The 18,122-nt window shown below is 38.6% G+C and overlaps 1 protein-coding gene across 2 annotated transcripts in view; it reads right to left on the minus strand.

The window, feature by feature from the left end:
• myom3 (myomesin 3) overlaps positions 1-18,122 on the minus strand; it is a 95,611-nt gene that overhangs the window by 18,725 nt on the left and 58,764 nt on the right. For both annotated transcript variants that reach the window (XR_005992239.1, XM_041794033.1), the window contains exons 19-25: positions 11,185-11,311; positions 4,623-4,804; positions 4,204-4,318; positions 2,538-2,694; positions 2,011-2,117; positions 1,636-1,680; positions 1,388-1,524 (exon numbers count right to left, since the gene is read on the minus strand). Coding sequence is in view for 1 of the 2 variants with exons in the window: in XM_041794033.1 (XP_041649967.1) it covers positions 1,388-1,524; positions 1,636-1,680; positions 2,011-2,117; positions 2,538-2,694; positions 4,204-4,318; positions 4,623-4,804; positions 11,185-11,311 (870 nt within the window). In the remaining variant the exon portion in view is untranslated. The remainder of the gene's footprint in view (positions 1-1,387; positions 1,525-1,635; positions 1,681-2,010; positions 2,118-2,537; positions 2,695-4,203; positions 4,319-4,622; positions 4,805-11,184; positions 11,312-18,122) is intronic.

Here is an 18,122-nt window from a genome sequence, read left to right on the forward strand (position 1 = left end):
ATTTTCCAATTACGCCACATACTAGAGACATTATATGAAGTGATGACAAACTTAAAATCAGCCACTCTAAATACTAAGAGCACTGTCTTTTCATTTCACCTTTATTTACAATATATTGAATTTCCCTTCGGGGATAAATAAAGTTCTTGTATTGTATTGTATTGTATTCAGCCTCTTTAAACTGACTGACCTAATTCAACAGTGGTCAACAACTGAAGCACCCTTTAAACAACTGGTCTCTGTGGTCTCACAATTAGTCAAAGGAGGATCACCTGAGTGGAGTGCACCATTACACCATGAAGACAAAAGAACACTCCAAGCAACTCAGAGAAAAGTTGATAAAGTATAAGTCAGGGAGTGGATACAAAAAATTTCCAAGGCACCAAGCATCAATCCATCATCAAAATATGGAAGGAATCTGGCACATGTGTAAATCGGCTGAGATCAGGCCGTCCTCACAACTGAGTGATTGGGCAAGAAGAAGACAAGAGACAGATGACCCTAAGACACCTATGACTACGCTGAAGGAGTTACAAGCTTCAGCAGCTGAGATGGGAGAGACTTTGCGATAAAAAAACACTGTTCCATGTATTCTTCACCAGTCAAAGCTTTATGGGAGAGTGGTAAAGAGAACGCATCGACTACGCATTTTGATGAGATCAAAATGTTGCATTGTGGCCATCAGACAAGACATTATGTTTGTTGTTGGAGACCAAACACTGCACATCATCACAAACACACCATCCCCACTGTGAAGCACAGTGTTGGCAGCATCATGTTGTGGGGATGCTTCTCAGCTGGTTTGTAAACGTGGAGGGTGAATTAATTAATGCAGCAAGGACTAGGACAAGGACTTTCATTTTTGTTGCAGTTATATTGATATTGTTCAAGTTCTACTACACTTGCATAAATGTTTAAAAAATTCCATTCCAAATCAACTGCAAAATGGTAAACATAGCTTATGACTTTGTTTGCAGGAGGGGGATAGAACTGAGTACATTAAAACCCATTGAGGCCAAAGGCGACACCAGCATCTTCTGGATTATGGCAATGCTTTTAAGACAAATATGACAAACTGCAACCTGATTGGCTAAAATGCATGTGAGAAATATACATTTCAGTAAATGTTGAAATTCTGTGCATGTTTTTTTAATAAAACCCCAAGATTTTTGGTTGATGTTCCCATAGAATACTTCGATGTTACAGGGGTTTTTTTTTTTAGATGGCCTCAGGTATTAATGGGTTAAAAACAAACAACTTTGTCAAACAACAAGGCAATGTCTGGTGAATCATACTATCTAAAGTACTTTGCAGGGTGAAGGTTTTATGGGTTTTTTTTGTTTTTCTTTACATTAAAACACTAAAATAAGACCCCAGTGGTTCTTACCGGGGTGCTGGAAATTTCTCTGTCATTGAAGATGAGACGGAGCTCAGCCTTGTCACTCAGACTCTCAGTCTGGAGCCAAAGACGTACGGTACCTTTCTCAGACACCTCCACCTGCCAGCCTGTCTTCAAAGCTATCACTACCAAAAAACATGAAAAAAACAAAACAAAACAAAAAAACAGGAGCACATCAGGAAATGCTGACAGACTACAGACTCCTTATATTAAAGTAAAAAGGTTTTGGTACATACGTGGATTTCTGACTTGCCAGCTGAGTTCTTTGAGTCTTTCAAGGTCTGAAAGTATTACAAAAGTTTTGAAGGTTAATTAAACTTTGATCAGCAGTCAAATTTTTTAGCACCAAGGAACAATGGTTTGCTTGACTGAAATTTGATTGAGATCATATGCTTAGTTTGATGCTTAGTGGGATGTGTGACCTTGTGGAAGTAGCTCTGAGGGGAATAATTAATCGCAAAACTTGAAAAGCCTTAAAATGAAAAGTCTGCTGCTCCTGCAGCCATCAGGGTTTTTTTTAAATGACACAGCAGATGGTTGGGTAGTTATCGCTCTTACAGCTGAAACTGCATTAAATCTGTCTCCAAACTCTTGACTGTGCCTGAGTTTACCTTCAGCTGTGAAGTCATAGCTGGACGATAGGCTGGGGTTGTCACTCATCTCCACTGTGTAAAGACCCAGATCCTCCTCAGTGGGGTCTGTGAAGGTGAGCAGGGACCTGATGGACAAATAAAAAAACATGCATCCAAAAAACATCTTTTGCTACTGTCATTACACTTCACTCTGCAGACGAAGCCCTAATGCCATGCTGTCAGCCATCACACACTTCATAATACTGTTTGTCCCTGTAGTGTTACTCAGATACCTTTCAGCCAGCATATGCTGTTTCCATGCTACAAGTGAGCAGAAAGGTGTAAAACATAATGAAAGTTGGCATGCAGCTTCCCTAAAGCACTGAGAAGGGATGATTAAAAGTGGATAGCATTTAGTTAAAAATCCAATGACAGCCATTGCAAAGACACTGGTTATTAAATTTATTTATCCAGGCTTCTTTCTTAATTTAAAGGCTATTAGTTTAAGAAAAACTCACATAATTTGTCATTGGATACTCTCTGTTACCCCTCCTGAACAACCCTACCTATTCTTCTTGGTTTCAGCCTGAGCTCTTCCAGCATCAATAGGTTCAGTGTAGTTTTTGCTCCAGAGGAACTTGCTCTCATCGTTCATCTCACTCGCCTCATATCCCAGATATATGAAACCGTCCTCATCCACTCCGATCTCAATGTTTTTGGTCCCTGAGGATTATAGAGTTGGTGAGAGAGATGATGAAGAAATTACTAAACAATCTTATTTTATCATGCATTAATTTTCTATTTTGTACATGGTAACATTCACATAATTTTAAATAAATACTTGCTAAGAGCTCAAAAGATACAAGTTCTAGCATATCATATATGTATTGAAATAAGATTTGAGGGGGAAGTTCTGATTGTGGAAGGAAGGCTGTTCCAAAGTTAAGGGGTCATGACTGAGAAAGCATGATTACCTACTGTGTAAGTTTATAATTAGAATGAGGGACTTCCCAAGGGCCAATATCTGAAGATCTGAGGGGTCTGCTGGTTACATATGGTGTTAGAAGGTCAGTTATGTAGGATGGGACTAGTCTGTTCAGAGCAGTGCTATCTTAAAATGTATCCTATGGTGGAGTGTGAGCCAGTGAAGTGAAGCTATAATTTGGCTTGTATGATTCCACTTTCTGGTGCCTGTTAGCAGCCTGGCAGCTGCATTTTGAACCAGTTGTAGACAGGACTGTGATGATTGGCTGATACCAAAATCCAAAAATTAGAACAATCTAACCGGGATAAGATGGAAGCATGGATAACTTTTTCTGAACCACTGAACGAAAGTGTTGGTTTTAACTTTTAGATGCTTCTGAGTTGGAGGAGGCCAGATTTCACAACAGCTTTAACCTGACTATCAAATCTAAAGGTGCTGTCAAAAATGAATCCTAGGCTTTTAGCATGGGGTTCAATATGTGAAGACAAGTGACCTGAGATTTTTAAGACCAGTCTGGTAGCACCAAACAGCACTCCTTTGGTTTAGTTATTAAGTTGAAGGAAACTGTGGGCCATCCAGGTTTTAATATCGTCACACCAGAGGTGAGATCAGATGGATTGTTTGGTTTGATTGGGAGATAGAGCTGAGTGTTATCAGCATAACAGAGGATGTAGCATGTATATGGAGAACAGACTAGGGCCTAAAATGGCTCCTTGAGTGACCCCAGAGGTTAGATTAGCCATTCGGGAAGTGCATGTGCCAATATTTACAGAGGAATTCAAATTTCTTATCTATTTGTTGAGTAAAAAGCCTTAGACATGAAGAAACCCTTCGTTTCTATTCTGTTTGAAAGAATGCTTAAAGAAAGTCCCACTTTAAAAGCTTTTTAATAAACAACTTCAGTATCTACTTTAAAAACCTGGTGCCTTTCTTTAAAGGAGCTCCATTTCTTCTCTTTTTATTCAGTTTTCATTATAAGTATGTTGTGTTTAAATGTGTTTAATGCTTTTGTGTGTGCCACATTGTAGAAATATATTGCCTTGTGTTTTAAATGGCATATATTTGCATACACAAGTCTGCCTATGCATGCAAAAGTAGATGCTGAATATTTTTCTACACTACACACTTGAAAAGATTGAAGTGCTGCTGTTTTGTATTCTGTTGTGTCTTCAGAAAAGCTCGTCCTAAAGCCTTGGAGGAGATTTCTTTAATACGGTATTTGTATACGTTGAGCCCCAGTGTCTGACCTGGTCTGGTCTGAGCAGTAACTGGATCAGTGGGCAGGGACGGACAGCTCATTCCAGCCTCATTGACAGCTGACACACGTAGTCGGTAGGTCTGACCCGCCTGAAGCCCCGTCACCTGGGTGTCATAAGAAACACATCAAATATTTACTGATCATGGCTATAATTCATGACGATTATTAAAACATTCAGGGCAAAAGAAACACAAAGAAATGACTCCTTAAAACTCCTGCTATGTTCAGTTTTGCTGAAGAATGATTTACTGCTGGCAAACATGAAAAACATGTTTTATATCACACTGGAGTTATTTGCCCTGTTAAATCAGGGAGTGGAAAACCCCACCTTTAACCTCAAGAAAAATACTCCATCTTTGTCTGTTATCCTGAGCTGAAGCTTGTAAACACTGTTACAGCTCCACTCACCTTGTAATGTGTGTCAGAGATTGTTTTTTCAGTTAAAGCCATCCATTCATCTGATTGGTCACCTTGGCTGATTTCCAGTGAATAGCCAATGACTGGACTTCTTCCTTCATACAATGGAGCCGCCCACAGCAGCACGAGAGAGTCGTTTCTCACCTCTCTGACCTCCACGTCATATGGACAACCTGAGAGAGAGGAGCGAGGGTCAATGGCATACTGGGCAAAAGAGTCAGTGTTATGGTGCTGGGGTGGGGGCTGTAAGGGCAGAGAAACAAAGCATGTCTTAAATATATGCCTGTTTATATTTTCCTTCAGATACTATATCAAACACGTCGCAAAAGGATGTAATAACAAAACAAATCAGCAAAAAGAAAAACTCCAAAAAAAAGGGACCTTCCACAATCCTCCCCCTTTAACGTTGTGCCGGCTTGTGGTAGTTCATTTGCGTAATGATTTTCGGTCACTTTTAAATTATTGAAATCACAGAGGAAAGCCCATTTTCCAAGATTAATGAGCTGCGCTTTAAAAGTGGCATTTGTAAGAGAGCCTCTCTCCATTTTCAATATTAATGCCATAAGAAGCCGATATGAGCAGAGGCCAAAGCTGTCAGGCTGAGCCACCACATACTGAAATGACTCTGCGTGTGTGTGAAAGCTTGTTCAAACAGAGTTTGTGTGTGTTTTAATAACACTGTGAAGGTGTAGTCTCCACTCCTATTGTTCCAGGTTTATTTTGTAACTGAAATCTCTCCAAACATTGTTTTTAGGCAGTCCAAATGAGAAGAAAGAGAAGTCGATAAAGCTGTTGCCTTTTCACTTGTAGTTATTTCTGAGCACTCAAAGCAATGAGCTTTTAATACAGCAGAGTGCAGCATCCGGTGTAATAAAGAAGTGTAAGCCTTTGGTTTGCTCTCAGGCTACATAAAGGCCGAGTTTATCTGGAAGAGAAGGTGGTTCAGGTCGTGTACAGAACCTGCAAACAAAACGGCTCAAAAAGTACAACAGCCGAGGTGCTGGTAGCCAAGTGGATATGTCCACGTAACCCATGACACAGGTTGTTGTCCCTGAAGTGGGTGGCCTGGGTTCAAATCTGGCTTTACACATGTCATTCCTCATGCTTACTTGGGAATTCTTTGATAAGTCTGATGTAGTTGAACATCATGTAAAAAGGATAAATTATTGTACTAAAAAGCAAAAACAATTTTAAAAATAATGAAAAATAGAGTGCAAATGAAACCAAGATTCCCACTGATTTTCAGAGATCATTTTCCAGGACTTTTCCAGAGTACTATTAAAAACAATTTAACCAGTATGACACACAGGAAAGCATCATGCCTAAACTTTCTGTAGAAGTTTAACTTAAACTTCACGGTCATGTCTTTAGAGTCTGTGTAAATTGAAATCCAACATTTGTGTCTCAACACACTAGATATGCTAGAATAAGGTTGCTGTAAACATGTGAAAACACTGAGATCTATGCGTGTCTGAATTTTAGATTTAGACCATTAGAAAGTTTTTCACCACTCTTATAGCTTGGTTTTATTTGGGCAGGGAAATTATAGCAGTCCACAATGTCACTGCTATGGGGGATTACCCTGCCCCCCAATGCTACAATGATATAAAATCACAGAACAGTTCATCAAAATACAGTCTGTTGTTAGATGATGCTACTGCCTTCTTTGAAAGTTAAAAGTTCATTGTGAGGTAAATTTCCCAAATCTATTAGCCACGGTGGCCTTTAAAAGCCTCATAATAGAGAGATTTGTACCAGAAAACAGTAAATCCAATCCCCAACCTCTGTTTGGTTGGCACAGAGCCAGGCAGCTGTGCTCTGGTCAGAGTTCACCATAAGGTCAGGGAGCAGACTAAATGCTGGGGTGCTTGTCTACTGTCTATTTTTCACTTGAACCAAATGCTGCAGGAACAAACATCTTACCTGCTGAAGGTGTGTTTTAATCAATAGTTCACTTGTCTTTAGTCCTGGCTGATTAAAAGAAGTGGGCTGTGACTGTCTCTCTAGCAGCCACAGATCATTCCCTCCTGTCTGTTAGCATCGCTATGCTTAAGTTTAGTAAAGTAACAGATGATACTCATGTTCTATTTCTGTCTGTCACAATAAAAAGCTCCAATGCTGATCATCAATGAAGACTTTGATTTTGAAAAGCAACATCGGGAAGTGGAGTGTTTTCAGGAGCAACTTAACAACAAAGGCATCTCATAAACGAGAGCAAGGGATAACTTTGCATTACTAAGAAAATGAAGTATTTGGAATACCTGAATACATAACGAGAAAGTGAAATTGACCGTGTTAGCTCTAAACTGTCTGACTGTCATGGCATAATGTGACTGTTTCTCTGGTGGTTTAAAAAAGCATTTTATAAATTTGAGACAATCTCATTTCTCATGAGTGGGCGTGGCTTAAGCCCATTCAACCGACATGCCCACACCATCCAGGAGCATATTTTACTGCCTCATTTTTCATGATTTTGAAGCTTAATTTTATAAACTTACAGATGTTTTTCATGACTGATATTTGGCCTGGTGTTTCATAACACTATGGCTTACCATACAAACAACCTAAAATAAAGATTTTTATCACTATACAGGGACTTTAAATATTACAGTGTCATTTAGCAGACACTTTAGACCAAAGCGACACACATCTGAGAGTAAGTATAATGAAAGTCAAGATGTAGACAGGAGGAAACAACCACAGTTAATGTCACAAAGTGCTTCAAGTCCAGTCAGTCCTTCGCATAATCATACATCCACTTTGTGTAGTGATTTATGTGGGTCTTTGTATTGTAATGTACTGTTTATGTTGTTTGGTCTCTGTGTGTTGTCTTGTTTAATTTAATTTTATTTATTTTTTTACATTTTGTACATACTTGATACACACTTTTATATATACACTATCAACCTGCCAGGGACTACAGATGGAAATTAGCTTAAGGCTACAATGTGGCCGGTACTCATGTTCATCAATGTTCATTGTCTCCTACAGTAAATGTATTAACAAATCAGAAACATAAATTATTTCTATTTTTATATCAAGATCACATGGGTCATAGTTCCTTTATAAAAATGCAAATCAACAAAAACTGCAATATATGATTTCTTAGGATTATATCCATAATTGCATTAACATCAGAGACTGACATATAACCAAATCTTGACTTTTTGACTTTTAATTTTTTGCCTAAACTGACTTATCAAAACTGATTAACTGCTTAGATTAAAAAAAAAGGTCAACATCAACGAAGACTTAATATTAAAGGCAGTAAATGACAAGACCCCATCCATTTGCTGAAAAATAGGTCTCACTGATGTTTCAAATGTTCACAGAGGTGTGACCTTCAGATCCCTGTGTGTAAAGATAAATTGGTGTTTTCTCACTAACTTTGAGAGCAGTTAGAAATATATTAAACACTTAAACTGACTGAGGATTGGAGGCTAAAGGGTAGCACAGACACTTACCCACAGGCAGGGCTGCATTAAAAGACAAGTCATACATATTCAACACAAAATAAATTCCACTTACTACCTCTAACTTGAGGCTATTATTAAAGCTATTATAACAGCTTCAGTATTATGCTCTTGACTGCTGACCTCTGACTCCACTTTGAAGTTTTGATGGCAGAATATGCTAATAACCTATTTTTATTCTGATACTTCACTTTGACCAGGACTTCTTTGTTGTGAGGTGACCATGTTGACTTTTGATAGTGCTGTTTTAAACTTAAGTGAATTGCTGTGTATGGTAATGTGCATTACAGATGAAAGTTGGTCTTTTTTCCACATCGATTTCTATGGAACTTTTAGTAACAAAACTAAGATTAGATTTCTTTAGGTGAAAGTTCAGATTAGAGCACCAATCTCAGAGTTTCAAAATCCTCCAGCTTGTATTTTATTAAAGTTTGAGCCCAAAAGTATTTTTGCTGTTTGTTAATTGACTTGGGTCCTTGATGGTAACTAAGCACGGGTAAGGATTCACCATGAGGCCCGATGTGCCACAATCAGGGGCTGGAGAAAGGTACAGAGGGCAGTCAGAGTCAAGCTAGACACATGTCAACACACGTGTGTTGCTCAGCAGTCAATGTCAACCTCAACAGCATTTCTTGTTTCCGGGTCTTTTCACCGCAGGCGGTTTTTGGGTCCTTGGGACTTCCACAGCTCAAGCAGAGGATCGAGGCAATTCTATCACCCACCAAGACGATATCCTAGGCTATGCTTACTCGCCACATCCACCCCTAACTCTGGACTTTGTTATTTTTTCAACAGATCATTTTTCCATATCCCAGGTGATATGAAAAGACATCCAGAGCAAGACCTAGTTTGTGTCAATCCTCCTTCCCAACCTCAGGTGCTCTCAGGTTGGCTTACTCACAATTTCACACCTTACTTCAGCCTCAATTTTTGGCGCAAACATGCCTGAAAGTTCTTCAGAGTACTGTATGTGGAAAGTTTGATGCTAAGAGTCACATTTACATATCCACTGAAGGAGGAAGTTTTTGATGACCTTCAGTTTCAATTAAAGATCTGTAAATAACTAGTTTTGAAGCCATGTGTATTAAATATGGAGCTTTTACAAGTACGGTATGTTGTGGAAATCTTGAAAAATCTGTCTTAAAGACACTGATGTGAACTTTTCATTGAAGTGGAATGATTTTTCTATCCCAAAGTTCTACAAATAAAATTAAAGATGTGTTCCTTTAAACAGTCTGGATATTAAAGTGAAGCAGAAGGGGCAGAGAGTGCTTTCTAACCAGTAAAGTAAATTTTACGTATAATTTTGTTCTTAATTTGTCTTTAATGAAAAAAACCTAAATTCTAAAATCTATTTTGTCAAATTTCAGACCAAATCGAAGCTTCCTTTTATCTCAAAAATCCTTGAGACAGCTGTGCTTTTACAAATCGAGTCTTATTTAGATGATCATGGCATTCTTGACATATTTTAGTCTGGTTTTAAGGCATTTCACAGCATAGAGTCTGCACTTTTATGGGTTTTTAATGATCTTTAACTGACTACTGACTCTGGGGACTCAGCTCTTTTAATACTTTTAGATCTAACAGCTGCATTTCACACAGTAGATCACACAACTCTCACTGCTCGCCTCGAACACTGTATAGGTTTAACAGGCACAGCTCTTAACTGGTTCAGGTCCTGTTTGGCTGAGAGGTGTTTTAAAGTAAAAATTGGTGACTGTGTCTCCTCTTTTGCCCCTCTTCCCTGTGGAGTTCCCCAAGGTTCTATTCTTGGTCCCATCCTTTTCTCCCTCTACCTTCTTCTTCTTGGCTTGATTTTTAAAAAGCATGGAATATCTTACCATCTGTAGGCAGACAACACTCAGATTTACCTACCAGTAAAGAAGAATGATGGCATCACTCTTTAACATCTGCTAGACTGTTTTAAAGACATTAAAGACTGGATGGCCCTGAGTTTTTTAAATTTTAATAAAAAGAACACAGAACTGATCATTTTCGGCTCCAGTGGAGCCCAGGATACACCTCTCAGGGAGCTGGACCCTCTTCTACCTTATTTTAAACCCACAGTTTTAAATCTTGGTGTAAAGGTTGACAATGATTTTAAATTTAATCAACAAATAAATTCTGTTGTTAAATTCAGTTTTTATCACCTGAGGCTTTTATCCAAGATTAAATTGGCTTTATCTTTTAAGGACTTTGAGAGAGTAATTCATGCTTTTATTTCTACAAGGTTGGACTACTGTAATGCTCTTTATGTTGGTGTTAACCAGGCTTCCCTGGCATGCTTAAAAATAGTCCAAAATGTTCATGCTTGTCTTTTAACAGACACTAAAACATGAACACATCACTCTGATCCTGGCATCCTTCCACTGGCTTCCTGTTCATTTTAGAATGTATTTTTAAATTTTATTTTTTGTTTTTAAATCTTCAAATGGATCAGCACCCCAGTACATTTCTGATCTCTTACATTTTTACAACCCCTCCCAGTCCTTCCGGTCAGCAGATCAGCTTCATCTTGTTGTCCCAAAAACTCGATTAAAAAACCGAGGTGATCGAGCTCTCTCTGCGGTAGCTCCAAAATTTTGGAACGAATTACCACAAGAAATTAAAACATCCCCCACCCTACCGACTTTTAAATCACATCTTAAAACTCATTTTTATTATTTGGCTTTTCAATTCAGCATGAGAGTTGTGTGATCTCTGTCCTTTTATTGCTTTATGTTCCTAACGCCTGTGTTTTTATGGCTTTTTTTTTTGTTTGTTTTATATTTTTATGTCTTTTTATTTCATTTTAAAATGTTTTTTTGGTGTTTTGCCTGCTTTTATTTCTTTCCTCTGAATGTTTTTACTTCTGCAGTATTTGTGATCCTTTTTTGTGATTTTACTGTGCAGCACTTTGGTAAACTTGAATGTTTTTAAAATGTTGCTATATAAATAAAGTGGACTGGATTGGATTGAATAGGATACGATAAAAAGCACCCTGTTTTGATATACACCTGTCAGGCTTTGAATTGCATGAAAACACCAGAATTTGTGACATTTTCTTACCTTTTTAAAGCCAACAAACATTTTCTCCTCACCTGGCTCTGGCATCGTCCACTTCTCACACAGGAAAGCCTCACTGGCCTCAGACGGTTTCCCAACGCCAGCTATATTGGCAGCTAACACACGGAACTGGTAGAAGTGTCCACTGGTGAGGTTACAAACCTGTGGAAACAAATCAGACATAGAAATGCTTATCGTCTCTCAGTAAATGACGACGGTGTCCAACAGACAAACTGAAAACAAACAGCATTTAAATATTTAATCCTATTGGAAAGAAGAAAACGAGCTGATAAATATGGAGATTCAATTCTGAAGTCGCACTTAATCTCCATATTTGACAAGCTGAATAAAACATGTTGTGCAGTTACATGGAAATAAGCATTGAGGAATGACCAAACCATCACTAACGTTGATTTTAAATAGACAATATGTGTTTTTTTTACATGAATAAAGTTAAATCAGAACCTTTTTGAACCTTTAGTGGTATTTTTGTAAGATGATCTTCTCCATATAGGTTTCAAATAACCCGGTCCACACTGCTGTTCTGGCTGCCTTTTAGAAACATGGGTATTATGTCATAGAGGAGCAAAAGTTCACCCTTTGTGCAGTTACACTGCTCCTGACACAAGCAGGCACTTTACAGGGTATAAGCTCTGCTGCTGCTGCCAAAGCATTTTTTTTGCTGAGCCCCTAGACGCTTTGGCATCATGAGCACAGAAGATTCAGGCTTATTGATCTGTACATTGATCTCTCTATTCACAGCCACTTAGACTTTTCGGCTCTTACCGCCTCTGTGAACAGATGTGAACTTCTGCCGGTTCTTTCCACTTCCTTAATGACACAACCAGAGGGAGCTTATTTCACAGTAATAGCAATTGCTATCTAAAAGCCAATTTCCCCCCACCTACAGCCCCCTTCATCATCTATAAATATATCTTCAGGCATTTTTAGGAAGAAGTCTTCTTCTCAGGTCAATATACTGGGCAGGAAATGCAAAGGTTGGATGACAATAAAGGAGTAATACACCTCCCCTCCACTAGATGGCAAACAGGCTGCACTGCATTTATATGACACATTCTGTGTTTACACCCTTAAGTTGGCTATAAAGCTGTGTTTGGAGCAGGGTTAACCTCTTTGCACTCTATTTTAATCTAAAACACATTAGCCAGTTTGGCAGAAACTAATACCAGTATTTTATCTCTACAAACTCACTCACAGTAAAGCAATACCTTACTCATATTCACTTTAAGAGGGATGGAAATGTTTTTTTGTTTTTTTTCCTGAGAATGCTCAGGCTACATTTAAAGGTTGAAGACAGGGGCGTCCTAACTCATTCAGCTAAGGGCCATACAAAGATACATAGAAGGATGGAGGGCCACTTTTATATATTTCACCTTGAGGATATTAAAGTCAGTAGAGCCAATCTAATTTGGGTTAAGATATGCTTAGTGATTGGGTATGCTTCAATGGCTGGTTAATGGCTGACAAGGCAAATAGCAGGCATTTAATCATTTTGGGGCAGCCCACCAGACTTCAGGGGGCTCTGGTTAGCCCTGGCTCCACCCCTGGAATGTCATTGGTATTACTATTTGCTGCCATAAACCATCAGGGCTTTATAAATCAAGATATTTTTATTATTTTGGTTAGCAACATGTTTACAATCACAAAAACACTATCACTATCCTATCAGCTAATAACAAGAAACTAAGGCTACAATTTACACAAACTCAACAAAATTGGACAGTAAAAAAATGGAAAAATGTTGCCTAGTCTGATGAGTCTCAGTTTCTACTGTTACATTCAAATAGTAGGATTAGAACTTATCGTGAAAAATATGAAAGCCTTCTTGAACACCAACATCCGTGGCATTTTTCAAAGTCACTTAAATCACATTTGTTCCCCATTCTGATGCTCAGTTTTTTTACTGAGCATCAGAATGGGAATGAGAATTATTTTTTTACTGCATCTACATGCTTGAATCCGTTGGTTACTCCCATGTGATTGGTAGATTGGACATTCGTGTTAATGAGCTTAATTGGTATACCTAATGAAGTGGTTGGGACAACAGATGTAAATGAGCAGTATTGCTAACTCCAGCATGGTTACATTTGTTTTTCATACTCATGTTCATTCATTTGTTCTGGCCCTTTTTAATGAATTAATATGATGATCTTCTTACCTTTGGTTAGAAAGTTCACATTAAATAAGATTCAAAACCAGGCATGAAAAATTCTGTAACATCTGACAATATTTGTCCTATTCTATGTTACAATTTAAATTAAGCAAGAAAGATAAGACATGTAGACAACAATAAGAACAACAATAAGAACCTTATAAAGAAACGTACAGGAGGATGAAATGTAAGAACACAAGCAAGAGCCTAACATTGGCAGATATAACTTGTTTATCAAATGTCAACAACAGCGTTTAAACAGGTATGAAAATGTAGCTTTATATACGAGTTTAACTCAAGGATTTAACCTTAAGAAGCCTGCACAGAGACTATGCGCCACGCTCGTACGGGGCGTTGCTTAGCAACGGTGCGTCAACTTTACGTCTTAAAAAGGCCGCGAAGTTATGGCATGAGCATTTGTCGAGATTTCTTCGGCTGTTTTACTTATAGTTATGGATACGTAGATGACGCGTTCACGGCTGTTAAACGTAGCCGCTGTGCGTCTGTCGGTCTGCCATCTTGGAACGGGCGGGATCAGCGAACGCTCAGTATAAATAAGCCCACTTCTCCTGTAATATCTGCCTTACCTTGCTTAATCCTGAACCAATCTACATGAAATTTGTTTTGTTAAAAAGCTGAACGCTTGAAAATGATACTGATTACTTACCGTAGTTAAATTAAGGTACTGATTGTGGGTCTGATCAACTTTAAATTTAAAACAACCTATTATGTCTATGATATGTACAGGGAACATCAGGTGTAATCGAACTAGATAGTTTTTGTTTCTCCAAATAGATTTATATAGATAATTTCTTTCCCTCTCATCTTGCAACTGGCCTTTAATCTATAGGCAGGCATACACTGTGAGTCGTCACGCCTTTTCTCACCTGATGATTTTTGAGTTTGCAGTGCATATTAGCCATGTGAGGACACAGGCCGATCTCGGCTTAATTACTCATACAGGGGATGAATTTCTGACTGAAAAACTGGCAGAGCCAGCAGATTCCAGTAAAATTTTCAGAGCGGATCATCAGATGGGGGGTCAGAGAGAGAGAGACAGCTACATGAGGAAAACTAAATTCTCAACAGGTAAAAGTCCCAACAGGATGAGTCACGTGGTTTCTAATTTTCTCGTGATTTTTTTCCTTTATGGTACAACAAATCGGCAAAACAAAGAAGGAAAGACAGACGTTAAAGCTGAATGTTCCTGGCTTATTTGATCATCTTTATATTGTCTAAAAAGTCTAAATCAAACTGATACTCAGACTGACAGTAGCGCGCCGCACACTGACTCTCTTTCTCTCTGCGGTGAATATAATAATGCTTATCGTCAAAACGAGAGAAGCGAGCGATAAGAACTGCGCTTTACTAAAGCCAATAAATTTATATGACTTAGTTGTATATTTTAAGTATTGTACTTAATGACATTATCAAAATAACACTAAGTAAAAAATAAATAATTAAGGTCCATGCTTTCTTCCAGCAACATTAAAATGACCAGTCTGGCTTTTAACAATCAGATGACGGTCAGTACTAGCACATAGCGGGAGAAAGATTCCACATTTCCTTCCACAACAGCTGGTGCATTGTACTTTAAAGGTGCAGTGTGTAAAATTGGGATTATCAACATCTAACAGTCAATTCTGGAGTGTGATGCTCATTTCTCTGGTGATAGCTGTGGGAACCAGTGAAGTTTAAAAATCAATACATGCTTAACTGTTATTTGGTTCCTTCTATGGTGCCATAGAAACAGGCAAAATGCAAAAATCCAAGATGGCAGCGTCCTTAGAGGGGACCCTCCCTATGTATGAATAAAAGGCTTATTCTGAATTAATTTAAAACATACATTTAAAAAATGTGTTATCAGATGTCAACACTAATTTAGATCAGTCTACTTATAAATGTTATGTTTCATTTTAACCAAGCTTGTTTTGCTAAATGCTAATAGGCTAAATATTACACACTGCACCTTTAAGTAAGGTAACAACTTATAATAAACAACCCAGTCGGAAGTCCTGTACATATTGAAGGCCAGAGCACTAACATCAGAGCGAGGAACCCATCGTATCTGTGGGCGTCAGCACACGAAGTTGGCATTTTCAATGCTGTCTGCCCATATAATTCTGTTGAACTCTCACTCTTTTGCCCGAGCCAAGGTGGCGGCCCCATAGACGTACCGTCAGACAGCGAACGCGTCATCTACGTCTTTGTTTTTGTTTGTAAGGGTGGGGCATTGTGACATCACGTTCTATTCCGTATGACGTAGTTGTCCTTGGATGTTGAAATAGTATGAGAGGCTCCCACTTCGCTTTTGAATAAGTTGAAGTTAGAAGTAGTTAGTGCTGAAGGAGACACATAACGTGTTTTTGTCTTCAACTTTGTTGAACTACAGAGCCTTTTTTCAAGCTTTTTTAAAAAGTCATTTTAACCGCTAAAATGTTTGGACTTTCGTGGATTAAGTCGACCGTTCGTTGCTGTGTTGGGTGCCCGGCAGAAAGCAGCATAAAATTCAAGGCCGATAATTTTTCAGATCCTCCCAGGTCTGACCCTGAATCACCTGCAAGGATTGATTTGTCAGCTGCAAGGGAGACTGGTCTGAAAATGCTGCAGAAAAATGATTTTGAAAGTGGAGACAAGCAGAGGGATCAGGGAGAGAAGAGTCGTCAGTCTCCCTGCCTGCTTTCACATCCACCCTCCCTCCCAAAGCCAGTCCAATATTACATGCGCTATGCAAAAATTTATTTTTGTGTGAAAAAGGCAAAAATTATGGCTTATTTTTTGTCTTTGGACTATGCAGCAATCTATGGCACGGCTAAACTGAGACTTACAGCTCTATTGACAGGAACAAAAGACAAGTTTCTGTCTATTTTTGGATCTGTCTTCAGAGTTTCTTGGCAGCCCAAGAAGAAAGTACTGTCAGCCAGGAAAGCATCAGCTGGACAGGTAGGGGCCAAGGAAGACACGACTGCTGGTCAACCGAGGGCCAAAGTGAAAACTGCTGCCGGTCAAACGAAGGCCGAAGAAGAAACTCCTGTTGGTCTGCTGGAGGCCAAAGCAGAAAATACTGTTAATCTGCTGGAGGGCATAGCAGAAAATGCTAAAGGTCTGCAGAGGGCCGAAGCAGAAACTGCTATTGGTCTGCTGCCGGCCATGGCAAAAACTGCTAATGGTCTGCAGAGGGCTGAAGCAGAAACTGCTACTGGTCAGCTGGAGGCCATGGCAAAAACTCTTGATGGTCTCATGAGGGCCGAAGCAGAACCTGCTATTGGTCAACAGAAGGCCAAAGCAGAATCTGCTACTGGTCAACCAAAGGCCAAAGCAAAACCTGCTACTGGTCAACCGAAGGCCAAAGCAGAACCTGCTACTGGTCAACCAAAGGCCAAAGCAGAATCTGCTACTTGTCAGCTGGAGGCCAAAGCAGAAACCTCTGCTGGTAACTCTGCAGCCACAGAAAAATCCAGCCCCAATAAGACCACCCAGAAGAATGGTGGCCATAAAAAGCGCAATAAAAAGTGCAAAAAATGAGGCCAACAACAGAGAAGAATATGTCACTTGTCAAAACTGTTCAAGTGACTTTTTCCAGGCCTTTATTGTCTTTTGGGTTTCCTCCAGGTGCTCTGGTTCACCCCACTTTATAAAGTGAAAAAAACTTTATTAAACATGCTTATGCAAATAAAATATTTGCTCTAATCTTGTAGTTTCTCTCAGTGCAGTTTATCTTATTTATTCATATCAAACTGTCACTTAAGTTTTGTCTGAACTAGGGCAGGACAATCAATCACAAATTAGATTAAATTGCAATATGACCTGCCGCAATTTACTAATCACAGAGGTAGCAATATAGCCGCTATCAAGCTGTGCATGCGGCTATGTCACGTGTTTTGTTGCTCTGATTGGCCTGTAGAGATGTGACAGACAGAACGTTCACCCAGTCATACTCTGCCTCTGCCTTTTCTCAAACATTTCCTTTTGAAGCTTTCCCAGATGGATGTGTGACACAAATCCATCTGGCATATCAGGTTACCACCACCCAAATTCTGAATCAAATTATAAAAATGTTTTAAATAAATTTCCCAAATTTCCATTAAAAGGTCTGATATTTTCAAAACAAATTTCCTCAAACATCCAAACTTTCCCAAAATCCAATGAAAATACAAAGAAAAGCAAAATTTCCCAAAACTTCCAATGAATCTCTCCAAAATATAAAGAATTACTTTCAAAATTTATATGAAGTGCTTCAACATTTCTAATAGGGCTGTCAAAAGATTAAAAATTTTCATCGCGATATCTCAGGATTTCTGTAGTTCATCATAATGAATTCCATCCTTTTTAGCAGATTCTAAAATTCCACTATTTTGCATTTAAAATCATTTTTGTGTAATTTTGGATTCTTCTTCTCTCTTAAACTATGGGAAATTGACTTCCAGGTTTGGTCCAGGCCTGCTTTTATAGGTGGATTCCAGATTTTTACATGAATTAAACCACAAGAAAAGGAACTTGTTATGGACCACAAAGGAAATATATGAACAGTAAAATGTAAATGTTTGCTAAAAATGGTTCAGGTGGTCTTTGACTTGTCCACTGAGCTGTCTGTTGGAACTAAAATGAGATATTCATGTGCAATGGTGTATTACTTTACACCGCTGTGGCTGCGGGGAGATGCTGATCATGTTTCTTGATGTGAAAATAAATCATGCAATAAATCATGATTTTAAAAATTAGTGCATGGATTTTGAATCACATTTAACCATGATTTACGCTATTAATCTTGACAGCTTTGATTTCAAAATAAATACCCTG

The sequence above is a fragment of the Cheilinus undulatus genome, linkage group 8, assembly GCF_018320785.1.
Source record: "Cheilinus undulatus linkage group 8, ASM1832078v1, whole genome shotgun sequence".
NCBI classification, from domain to species: Eukaryota; Metazoa; Chordata; class Actinopteri; order Labriformes; family Labridae; genus Cheilinus; species Cheilinus undulatus.